General features: G+C 43.3%; 1 protein-coding gene across 1 annotated transcript in view; it reads left to right on the top strand.

Moving 5' to 3' along the window:
- agmo (alkylglycerol monooxygenase) overlaps window positions 1-13,329 on the top strand; it is a 497,656-nt gene that overhangs the window by 275,306 nt on the left and 209,021 nt on the right. The window contains exon 4 of the mRNA XM_078538835.1: window positions 4,063-4,166. Coding sequence (XP_078394961.1) covers window positions 4,063-4,166 — 104 coding nt within the window. The remainder of the gene's footprint in view (window positions 1-4,062; window positions 4,167-13,329) is intronic.

The following is a 13,329-nucleotide window of genomic DNA, read 5'->3' as shown; positions in this document are numbered from 1 at the left end:
GGTGAGGGTGGGTGGAGGCTCATGTGGAGCATAAGCACTGGCGTAGACCATTTGGACTGAATGGCTTATTTTTGTGTAAATACCATGTAAATACTTGTCTCAACTATTCTTAAGGTAATGAATTACACATTCTCACCACTCTGTGTAAAACTTATTGGTTTATTAGTGCTGACTGTTTTACTTTGTGGTCCCTAGTTTTGGGCACTTCCACAACTGGAAGTAACTATTCTTTGCCTACTTTATTGAATCCTTTTATAATCTTAAAAACCTCTATCAGGTAAGTCACTTTGCAGTCTTCCCTTTCTAAAGAGCCCCAGTCTGTTCAGCCTTTCCTGACCATCCTTGTAAATTGTTTTACAACTTCTCTAAAGCCTCCTACCTCATTTTTTATAATAAGCAGACTAAAACACAGCAAAGCACTCCAAATGCGACCTGAACAAGGTTGTGTATGAGTTAATATAACTTCTCTGCTTTTGAGCTCTATTTCCCGAAAATGAATTCCAGTGCTTTAGTTGCATTTTTATGGCTTTGCTAACCTGTGCATGCTGAGTTTCAGCCACCAGATGTAAAAACCAGATGTAAAAAAGTTCATGGTCACAGTCACCTTCACAACCACTAACAATGACATCCTTACCCTGCTCTGAGGTTGTAGTTGTGGCCTCAGCAAATGGTAGATTTCAGTGAGGATGTCTTTAGTGCTTCTTGCTGAGGTTTAGGCATGAGAATTTCTTCCTGAACAACTTGGGTGGATGTGGCTTCTTGCTGAGAGCCCTTCACCTCCTCCTCCCACTTACAGCAGCTTATCCACTTCTGCTTGACCTCTGTTTATTCTCATATTTCCCAAGGGGACTGCCGAACATTATGCCCATGTGTAAGAGCAAGTGGCGGGGGCAGAACCTGTCAAGTGGAAACTAAAGTCTTTCAGCTCATGGGCCAGAATCTTCGGGTCGGCGTACGGGGGCGGGCCTGACGTCACCGCGCATCATTCCGATTTTCAGTTCGGCGCGCGCGCACCGGAGTCGGCTGTGCACCTGCCAAACTGTTAAAGGCCTGTTAAGGCCATTTAAAAACTAATTAAGAGATTTAACGCAGCTGTCCGTCCAACCTTAAGGTTGGCGGGCAAGCGAAGAGCCTAGGTGGCCTTCGCATTTTTCATGAAATGGGCGGGGTGAGGTTTTGTGAAGGACTTATAAATCAAATAATTTTTAAAATTAAAATTCATTGACATGTCCCAGCTCATGTGACACTGTCACATGAGAGGACATGTCTGAATTTTTTTCCTCCTTTATTTAAATTTTGAAAAATTAAATTAGATTTCTGTGTTCTTTTGCGCGCATGCACGAAAGAGCGCAGGCCCCGACTCAGCTTACTCCCACTGCCCGCACAGGGAGTGCCGCTTCCAGGTGTGGTTCACGCTGGGTGGGCCTTAATTGGCCCACGTAAAATGGCGGCGTGCAGCCAATCATGGGTGGCAATTGGCTGCGCGCCTGCCTGTACCCGCTCCCGCTCAGCCCCCCCGACGGGGAGAAAATTCTCCCCATAGAATCATAGACAGTTACAGCACAGAAGGAGGCCATTCAGCCCATCGTGTCCATGCTGGTCAACAAAGGTCTGACTACACTAATCCCATTTTCCAGCGCTTGGCCCATAGCCCTAGAGGCTATTGCAATGCAAGTGAATATCTAAAGTCTTCTTAAATGCTATGAGAGTTTCTGACTCAACCACCCTTTTAGGCAGTGAGTTCCAGATACCCAACACCCTTTGGGTGAAAAGATTTCTCCTCAACTCTCCTCTTAGCCTTCTAGCTCTTAACCTTAAATCTATGCCCCCTGGTTATTGACCCCTCTACTAATGGGAAAAGTGCCTTCCTATCCACCCTATTTATGGCCCTCATAATCTTATACACCTCTATCAGGTCCCCTCTCAACCTTCGCTGCTCCAAGGCAAATAGCCCGAGCCTATCCAAGCTTTCCTCATAGCTCAGACCCTCCAGCCCAGGAAGCATCCTGGTAAATTTCCTCTGCACCCTTTCCAGTGCAATCACATCCTCCCTATAATGTGGTGACCAGAACTGCACGCAGTACTCCAGTTGTGGCCTAACCAGCGTTTTATACGGTTCCAGCATAACATCCCTGCTCTTGTACCCTATGCCTCGGCTAATAAAGGCAAGTATCCCATATGCCTTCTTAACCACCTTATCTACCTGCCCTGCTACCTTCAGGGATCTGTGGATATGCACACCAAGGTCCCTCTGATCTTCAGTACTTTCCAGGGCCCTACCATTCATAGTGTAAACCCTTGCCTTGTTAGCCCTCCCCAAGTGCATTACCTTACACTTTACCAGGTTGAACACCACTTGCCACTGCTCTGCCCACCTGACCAGTCCATTGGGATCCTCCTGCACATTAGGGCTATCCTCCTCACTATTTACCACCCTACCAATTTTCGTGTCATCCGCGAACTTTTTGATCATATCCCCTACATATAAGTCCAAATCATTTATGAACACCACAAACAGCAAAGGCCCCAGCACCGAGACCTACGGAGCCCCACTGGAAACAGACTTCCAGTCACAGAAACTTCCCTCTACCATCAACCTCTGCTTCATGCTGGACCCCTCCCTGTGGACTTCAGCATCTTCAAAAAACTAACCACTCCTACAACTGCAGCTTCAGCAATGAGAAATTAATCATCAACTAACAGGAAAGCTTTTTTTATTCATACATAGAATGTGAGACTTGCTGGCAAGTCCAGCATTTATTGACCATCCCTAAATACCCTTGAGAAGGTGATGATGAACTACCTCCTTGAACTCCTGCAATCCATGTGGTGAAGGTACACCCAAAGTGCTATTAGGAAGCGAGTTGCAGGATTTAGACCCAGAATCAGTGAAAGAACTTTAATATAGTTCCAAGTCAGGATGGTGTGTGACTTGGAGGAGGACTTGCAGGCGTCACTATGCTTCTTTTGCCCTTGTCCTTCTAGGTGATGAAGATCCCAGGTTTTGTAGTGCAGTCGAAAGAGCCTCAGCAAATTGCTGCAGTGCATCTTGTAGATGGTCCACACTGCTGCTAATGTGAACAAGCGGTGGGTGGAGGGAGTGTTTAGGGTGGTCGATAGGGCACTGATCAAATAGACTGCTTTGTTCTGAGTTTCTTGAGTGTTGTTGGAGCAGCCCTCATCTAGGCAAGCTGAACCATTGAGCTCCAAAATGGCAGTGCTGGCATCAAATAAGGTACACGATCTGTCCACAATGCAAGTTCACTGTCACTCTCACCAAAATGGCATCACACTCCTGACTTGTGCTGTGTGGATGGCGGACAGGCTTTGGGGAATTTGGAGGTATGTTATTTGTTGTAGAATTCTTAGCTTCTGATCTGCTCTTGTAGCCACAATATTAAAATGTTAGCCGTAGAATCATAGAATGGCTAAAGCACATGTGGCTGGTTCAATTAAGTTTCTGGTCAATGGTAACATCCATAATATTGAAGGTAGTTAGTGATGGAGATGGTGGTTAGTTTCCCCCTTGTTGGAGATGGTCATTGCCTGGCACTTGTGTGGTACAAATGTTACTTGCGACTTATCAGCCCAATGCTGAATGTTGTCCAGGCCTTGCTACATGTGGGCACAGATTTCAAAACCTGAGGAGTTGCAAATAATCCTGAACACTGTGCAAAATAGTTGATGATACCTTTCATGAAGTGTTGGCAGGGGGTCCTTTCTGCTGCTGAATGAAGGGTCAGCAGTACGAGGTTAGGAGTCGGCATTAGTTGAACTATTGAGCTCCAAAACGGCAGCGCTGGCATCAAATAAGGTACACAACCTGTCTATAATGCATGCTTCCGGTGAACGTTCACAGTGTGTTCGCTGTCACTCTCACCGAAATAGCATCCAGTGCACCTAGCATCAGAGGTGAACCCGTGCACCATGACAGCATTTTGAATGCAAAATGGCACTTATAGCACTGAAAAGCCAGTGTGAAGGAGCTGAATTTTGTGACTAATGTGTTTCTCTGCATTGTGCAATTTTTGTGAAATTTCTTTTTTTTTGCTTTTATCGCAGAAGTGAATATCTTGTGGGCAGCACACCAAGTTCATCACAGCTCTGAAGACTACAATCTGTCTACAGCCCTCCGGCAGTCTGCATTACAGAAATACTTCTCCTGGGTAAGTCATTTGTGAAATATCGTACTGGATGTATTTGGAAGAAAATTCCACTGTCACTATTAACTGTGAAATAGGTGGTCTGTTCAGTCAGTTAAAAAGCATTAAGCGTTAATTGTATGATACAGCCACTCTAGATTTTCCAGGATGCTATCTTCAAGAGCATTTGTCTTGTGAACCCTCTTGATGTATATTCATTTGTATGATTACAGCATAATTAATGTTACTGACAGAGGAGGAGAGATAAACTGAATCCCCCAATTCTATTCCCTTACGGTCTGTAATCAGTGCGATTTTGGAAAGGGAGGTGTGTCTACATACCTTCACCCCCTTGAGTATGTAGTCAATTTGGATGACAGCAGCAAAGTTTTGTGGGTTTAAATAAAGAGGGTTTTTTATTCATATGTTCAACCCGAAAGTTTAAACACTACATCAATCACTCCCACATACACAAGATAGGTACAGATGAAGAAAATAGTACATTTTTACAAGTTGTAAACCAAAAGAATAGTTTGTAGGTCACATGTTGGATTCAGTAGAAGAAGTTGCTGCAGGCCCAATAAAGAAAAGTGAATTTTTCCATTATTGAATTATAGCTCAGATGGGTTCAAATAGCTGTAGTCAGATATCCAGATTGTTGCAGGATTCTCTTGAAGAGATGAATGTTCAGTAAACATTCACAAAACTAGGCACTTGTGGCTTTCATATCAGGAGGTCAAATTTCTTTATAGATGAAGTTGAATTCTTGGAATCAGACTGGGAGGCTCTTTTAAAGCTTACAGGTTCTTAAAGACAAAGAAGACATAGCCTTTTGCTGCAACTGCTGTCTCTTTTGATGTTTTCTGCTGATTTCCCAGGTCTTTCTGAGTCTTCAGCAAAAACTTGTTTTTCCTATGCAGTTTCAGTCACATGACCAATACTGGTATTGTCCACCCAGAACAGCTTAGCTAGAAGCCATTGCTATATAATGGAGATAATGAATGAGTTCTTCACACTTACTCAAGATGAATAGGTTTCTTCTCTCAAGCTCGGGTTCCCACTCGGAGACATGGAGTCTGGACCATTATTACCACAGGGACACATTGTCAACAGTGATCATGTAGTCTCCACAAGGAAAATCCCAATACTCCTTGCAGGCAAGGCTTTGCATGAGGGGTGCAATTTTTCAAAGTGGCAAACACTGCTTTATACACACATACCTTTTTTGCTAAAATGGATGAACTGAGAAACTTATGCCTTTTAGTGTCAATTTGTATCAAATTTTGGAAACTTATTTCATACAAGACCTTTGCAGCCAATGGACATGTGACTTTCATTCCCCCATCTGCCTAAGCTGATTTTGTAACAAAGGAAAAATAGGACTGTAACTTTTTCTCTGGATGGAGTCGGGAAAAGGTCTTTTCATCTCGCAATTGTTGCAAAATCAGTTCAGACAGATGGGGGTGAAAGTCACATGTCCATTGGCTGCAAAGGTTTTGTATGAAATGAGTTTCCAAAATTTGCTACAAATTGACCCTAAAAGGCCTAAGTTTCTCATTCGTCCATTTTATTAAAAAGAGGAGATGAGTGCATAAAGCAGTATTGGGCACTTGGTTCACTTTTTTTGTTTTGGGTAAATTCCCAACAAATGCAAGTGTGAGTTTCACAGATAGTATTTGTCTTGATATATCCATTCCAGGGGGAGGCCCCAACCCAGGGTGATGCAATTAGGAACTTCTTGGAAACTTCAGATAGTCACTGTTGAAGTTGCAAAGGTCACCTGATGCTTGGCAGTCATCTTAACAGTTCATCAGTGTCCATTTTAAATAGAAGACAGTTCCAGAAACTTCTATACAGATACACAGTCCAAACCTAAAGTTATGAATCTGATATGCCTTTACTGGGCATAACACTAATTACATTCAGTGGACCTACTTATAGAATTGTATTTTGCATTGCTGTAAAGTCCACTGTATTTTCTGGACTTTCATCCTCGAGGTGGGTAGGAGGATTGGGAAAATTCCTGGCTCGGCTCACCCACCTTGTAGGGAATGTGACTGCCAAGGTGAGGTCTTCATTGCTGAGGACCAGATGCAGGCTGGAGAGGGGCCAGCTGACCCTGGAGGAAGTGCAGAGGCAGCCACATGGGATGAGAGATGCAGGGGCAGGCTGTTTAAAAGCCCAGCCTTGGTCCCGTGAGATTTTGTCCCAGCTAAAATAAAAGCACAAAGGCCCTCCACCCTCAGCCCTCATACCCCCTCCATCCCCTCAAACACTCCCCATGCCACATCCATGTCACCTTATGCCCCCACCCACCTGCCCGTAGCCCCTTATGCCCCCCATGCCAAGCTCTACCCTTCTACCCACATCCTTGGGCCCCTCATGCCCTCTATTGCAAGATATGGCACTTCCATGCCTATTGACCCACTGTGCAGTTTCTAGAACCAATGAACCCTAAAGTTTAAAGTGGGTTGTATAAAAAAACATTGAAAAGAAGTCATTTATTCAGAGCTTTCTCCTATGTTTGAAAAAAAGTCTGAAGTACAAGCTAATACAAGTGTCACTCATCCAGTCTCTTTGAAATTCCAAAAATCACAAACCGCAAACCCTTGAAACCACTTTTGTTAACATAAACATTGTGAAATTGACCGCAGAGATCAGAGAGCCTGAGCTGTCAATCAAACAATGTTTCCTCTGGGGAGCAGGTGCTCTATTATTATAATAGCTGTCTGGCCTTTCAACAAAGTGTACAAAATAAGACTTGACTGAGAGCCCAGACAGCTATTGTAATAATAGAAATTTGTGGAGGAGTAGGAGATACATATCTCTGCAATGGAGCCGGCCAGGTCGGGCATGATGGATGCGGGCTTCTGACAAGAATAAGTTCACGCCCTTTAAAGATACTCCCAAAAATCGGACAGCACAGGAATGGTGTGGGAAACCTGGAATCAGGACTCGCCCGCTATTTTTAAAGGGTTCCCAAGTCAACCTGACTCCCAAGAATCCAGGTCAATATTTTGCATTTCATGCTGCACTATGGATAGAAATATTTAGGTAAGTTGTACATACAGCTTCAATTTCACTTGGTTGCTGAAGCTATTATTTTCTGTTATTGCTTTCTAATATATAGAGCGAGATTGTACTTTGGGATAGGATTTTCCTGTCGGCGAGCGGGGGTGGGGCCCGCTTGCCAACACATAAAATGACGCACAGTGATGTTGGGCGGAACTCCCGATGTCACTGCACCGCATTTAAGTTTTCCGCTAGGCGGGGGCGCAGCAAAATCAGATGTGCGCCTGCTGCCCTGTCAATGGTCAATTGAGGCCATTGACAGAGTCATTTAGCTAATTAGTGGACGTGCCCGTCCAACCTTAAGGTAGGCGGGCAGGCTAGGAGCCCCGGCCGGAATTAGAAAAAGCATGAAACCTCACCCATGGGCAGGGTGAGGTTTCATGAAGGTTTTAAAAAATTTTATTAAAGTTTTTGTAAAAATTATTGACTTGTCCCAACTCATGTGACAGTGTCACATGAGGGGACATGTCAGGAATTTTATTTTTCCATTTTTAATTTTTGTCACAGAACAGCCGATCTCCCTGAGGCAGCACTTAGCCTCAGGGAGATGAGTGCGCTCTTTCGTGCGCATGCACAAAAGAGCGCACTCTCGATTTAGGGAATCCCTCCCCGTCCACACAGTGAGCGCACAGCGCTTCCGTGTGGACATCGTGCTGGGCGGGCCTTAATTGGCCCACCCACGTAAAATGGCGCCGCGCCCCCGATTGGGGTGCAGATTGGAGGCAACCCTGTGCGCGCCCACCATTCAACTTCACCCCTGACAGGGGGAAAATCCTGCCCTGGAAATTTTTTTGGGGAGGGATGAGGCGATCTACATGATGAACACACCCAATCATGCTCCTTCCCTTTCTAGATTATATCAAAAACAGAATAAAAACTCCCCCAACAAAATCTTCTTTATTAAGTAAAAGTACTTGTTTTTAAATGATTTCTTATTGAAATTCCATCTCTTGTTCATTTGCCCTTACCCCATTCACTATTAAATGACCCTATTGGGTGGCCTGCAACTTTTTGCAAGACATTTGTCAATTTGTCACAGTTAGATTGACTTTCAAACTGAACACTTAGCTCTGTCATCTCTTTGGGAAGCATCCTGACTGTACTCAATGCCATTTTGTCATATTGCAATTGAAATCAGGAACAGACTATGCCCAGAATCACAGAAGGGAGTTCAAATTCTATCAGACTGGCTTGTTCTTCATCCATCCCAGGCAACAGAGAGCACTGTTTATTTTTTGAAACGTTTCCAGACCAATTTTGAAAAATTGCATTCCTCATGGGAAGCCTTGCTGCAAGGATCATGTGCATCGGGAATTTCCTTGTGGAGACCTCATGATGACTGTTGACAATGTGTCCCTGTGGTAATTGCTATTTTCATACCGATTAACTTTATTGTTTTGCTACAGCATTTATTAAAGTTTATTTCCCAGCTTTATATCTATACAGGGTAAGAAAAATAAGATATAACTTTTCCTCTGGATGGAGTTGGGAAACGATCTTTTCATCTCACAATTGTTACAAAATCAGCTCAGGCAGAAGGGATAAGAGTCCTGATGTCCATTGGCTGCAAAAGTCTTGTATGAAATGAGTTTCCAAAATTTGCTACAAATTGACCCTAAAAGGCATAAATTTCTCCATTCATCCCTTTTAGCAAAAGAGTGGTTGGGTGTATAAAGCAGTGTTTGTCACTTTATTTAGTTCACTTTTTTTTTGCTAAAATTAGTACAGAAAAATATACATAGGTTGAAATTAGCAATCATGATTACAGGGCCATCGGATGGATTATATGGTAAATGGAAAAATTCTCACTGCTGATTCAGAATGCTCTTCTGAGGGTGGAGTTGAGAAATATTTCTGTGGCAAGCTAGAGAGCTAGAATTTGCATCTAGCAGTGTTTAATAAGATGACTTGGTACTGATATTTGATGCAAAGTATAGAAAATAGTCCTGTCATAAGCACAAAAAGAAATCACTAAAAACACAATATTAAAAAAATCTGTACAGCATTTCAATTTTCTCAAATTCTTCAGACGATATTCTTTGTGTCCATCATTTTTAGAGGCGTTCATTTATTTAAATTGTTTAAATTATTTTTAAACGATCATTTAACAATTGGTTTGTAATTACATGTGCATAATCCAGGTGTCAATTATTAGAGGATAGACTTAAATTTCATACTTCTGATCCCATCTCATTTTACGCATCGTGATAAAATATAACAAATAAATTTGGCATCAAGAATATGGTTATTTCTAAATCTGTTGTATATTGTAATCCAATAAGAGTGGGAGGTATTAAGCGTCTAATCCTTTACAGGGCTAAGTCTAATCATTGTTATTTTTTGGGAGAGGGGAGGAATTATTGCTGTTGGCTAATCTTTAATAGATTGGAGTTCTCTAACACTTGGTACTCACAGAGGTGGATATATAGAGGCTGAAATTTTGAATGGCCTGTTTCCACTAGAAGATGTACCCAAATATGGAGGCCTGGATTCTGTCCTAAATTCAAGGGATAGGATTATTTGCATGTTTGGGACACAGTAACATTAGCGGTGAAATTTTACGCCCCATTTTCGGTGGGGGCAGGGTTGAAAAATGCGGCGAGCCGTTCAAAATTCCAATGACTTCGTAAAATCAATCCAGCGTACAATTCTGCCCTAGGAGTTTGGGAACAGTGCTGTTCAAACATACAGATAAAAGGCCTGAAAAGGGAATATAAAGCTCAGTTTTTTCTAACATCTTCAGCTTCTCAATCGGCTGTCAAAGGGACTGATTGCCTGTGACAAAAGAAATTGCGAGCCTTCCTTGGGACCTTAGCAAGATCAATGTCAGCCGTTGAGGCCTTCAAAGGTTGTACTGGATGGGCATTCAATGGAAGACTAGGGATTGCTGCAGATATGTGCCCTTGGCATGGAGGATCTTCCCTCTTTTCTACCCATTCCCCACAAACATAAACAAACTTTCATAGCCCTTTCTCTGTGTTCTGCCTCATTATCTGGAGCACATTTGATAGTTACACCAGAGAAGTGGTCATGGCTTCAGTAGAATTTTGACTCCATGATTCCAGCAACATAACATCAGGGAAGGGCACAGCCTGCAATTTCTAATCCTCTTTAGCCCTTGCAACTGCATGCAAATCTGGAGCATGAGGTCTCTCAGAAATGTACTCTTTAGTATCCATGTAACCTGAATCTGGTATCAGGACTCAACCAGTAACTGGAACCAAGCAGAATAAGACTTCCTGAAGGAGGCAGTCTCACTCTGCTGCCCTTCAAAGTTGATTTGTAACTTGATAAGTGATTAATATCAGATTCCAGACTCATACATTCGCTGGTGCTACATAACCCTTGAGACAATTGTTCTCTCTCTGTCCAGGCAGAAAATGCCCCGTTTGCCTTTTTCCACTAGATATACCAACGTGTGAGAATCTAGATTTAGCATTTTAATTCCCTCATTGCATGAGACGGATTGCAAAATTGTTCCTGGAAGCCACACACTTTCCTTTTGCAATGCAGACAAATGGAAACAGCAAAAGGCACCACGATGCTCCCATCATCACAAAGCCTGAAGTCAGGGTGTTCCCTTCTGATCCCCAATTCTTATCTATCTCTGCAGCCATTTACTAGGAAGGACCGGAGCCCTGGTTGAGTCTACCACCTGGAATTTCGCTCCCGAGTCGCAAGTGCAGAGTCGGGGAATGTTCCGATTCTGCAAGACCACCTTGGGTGAAAGCTCCCCAGATGGTCTGATTTTCATTCTGGGGCGGGGTGCGGGGAGGTGGTGGGAGTTGGTGAACGTTAAGGGAAATCGGGTCGGTTGCTCCCAGAAACAGTGCAGAGGCGGGATGCCTGAAAGGCTGGCCTCAGTGCTCCGGCACATCTTCCCAGCTGTAAAAGAGAACAAGAAAACAAATAACAGCCCTTGAGCCCTCACCTCACACACCTTCTCACACTCCACACTCTCCCCATGCCTCATCCATGGCAACTCATGCCCATCCGCCTACCCCAATAGCCCCTCATACCCTCCATGCAACCACGACCCTCTACTTACCACCAATGGCCTTTTATAACACCTTTGCCAACCTATGCCCCTCTACCCACCCCCGTGGCTCTTTATAGCCCCTATGCTAACTTAGTGTCAACTCATGCTAACCCATGCCTCCCACCCGTCCTGCTTAGCCCTTACACCCTCCATGCCAATTTGTCCAGTATCCATTATGGGCAGACCTCAGGAGTCATGCTGAGATGAAATAAAATAAAAGTACTAAGCCTCTGTTGTAGACTTGATTTTCTTTTAAAACAGGCTCATTCATAAAAACCCATTCATTACATATAAATTTCTTCAACTGTTTAACCCATTAGAAAAGCAAACCATTTCATACAAGTGCTTAATCCCTTATAGGAAAATCTATTTGTATTCATAGCCTCACATCAAAGGCTTTATAACCACTTTGAGCTGTCAATCAAACTGTCAACTGGCAGTCCTCCCACACTGAGATAATGTAAGGTTGTGAAATCAGTCATGTGGCACAAATCCTATAATGACAACTTTCAGGCATATGTCAATAGACAGAGTGAAATAGCAAACACCAAGGGCAGGATTTTCCGCTGAGCGGGCAGGCGCGAGCCCAACCCACTCGAGCGTAAAATGACATGCGATGACGTTGGGCAAGCATTCCGACATCATCGCGCACTCGTGCGATATTTCAGTCAGCGGACACGCGTGGGAGCCGGCGGCGTGCCCGCCGACAATTAACGGGCCTATTAAGGCCATTAAAGTACTAATTGAATGCAATTTTTCACTGCCCATCTAACCTTTGGGTTAGCAGGCAGGCGAATTGGCCAGGTGGCCTTTGAATTTTTTATGAAACCTCATCCACGTGCCGGATGAGGTTTCCAACAGCAAATAAAAATAAAATATAAATTTTAACATTTCATTAAGAACATGTCCCTACCCATGTGACAGAGTCACAGAATTTTTTGTCATTTTAAAAATCTTTATTTTTACTTTTCAAAGCTCTTCATCTCCCTGAGGCAGCTCTGTGCATGCACTAGCATGCACGGATTTGCGCTCTCGCCCTCCTCCCACCCCCCCCACACACACACACACACACACAAGCAGCGCTGAGCACTGGAGCACGCTTTTCACACTGAGTGGGCCTTAATTGGCCTGCCAGCGTGAAATTGTGGTCTGGCCCCGATTGCAGGCGGTGGTTGGCTTTCTGACCACTCCTGTCCGTCCCCACTGAGCCCGCCTGACGAGGGAAAAATTCTGGCCTTTTTTTTAAACTGCAAATTTTTTTTTAAAATTAAAGGGCTGGTGATTGAAATGCCTTGACAACTTGACAGCTCCAATGAGTTTATCCATTTTTATGCACATTCATGTCCACATTTGAATGAAGTGAACAAATGAATTTTACATTGGTCTTCACTATAGAGGCTACAAATAACATCCCAGAAATTGCTGTAAATCAGAACATGTAAGTGAGGGAGAATCTCAATAAAATTACACTCACCAGGGAAGTGACATTGAGCAAATTGTTGGAGCTGCAGGCTGACAAGTCCCCGGGTCCTGATGGACTTCATCCTAGGGTCTTAAAAGAAGTGGTTAGTGAGATAGTTGATGCATTGGTTTTAATTTTCTGAACTCCCTAGATTCAGGAAAGGTCCCATTAGTTTGGAAAATAGAAAATGTTGTTCCTTTATTCAAAAATGGAAGGCAACAGAAAGCAGGGAACTACAGGCCAGTTAGCTTAATATCTGTTGTAGGGAAAATGTTAGCAGCTATTATTAAAGACGTTTTAGCAGGGCACGTAGAAAAAATTCAAGGTAATCAGGCAGAATGAACATGATTTTGTGAAACGCAAATCTTGTTTAACTAATTTGTTGGAGTTCTTTGAAGAAGTAATATGTGCTGTTGATAAAGGGGAACTGGTGGGTGTACTGTACATAGATTTCCAGAAGGCATTTGATAAGGTGCCACATCCAGAATTATAGCAGAAAATAAAAGCTCATGGTGCAGGGGAAAACATATTGGCGTGGATTGAAGATTGGCTAGCTAACAGGAAACAGAGAGTAGGCATAAATAGGTCATTTTCTGATTGGCAAGATGTAACAA

The sequence above is a fragment of the Cetorhinus maximus genome, chromosome 3, assembly GCF_964194155.1.
Source record: "Cetorhinus maximus chromosome 3, sCetMax3.hap1.1, whole genome shotgun sequence".
Taxonomy (NCBI): Eukaryota; Metazoa; Chordata; class Chondrichthyes; order Lamniformes; family Cetorhinidae; genus Cetorhinus; species Cetorhinus maximus.
This window is presented reverse-complemented; position numbering and strand designations above follow the sequence as displayed.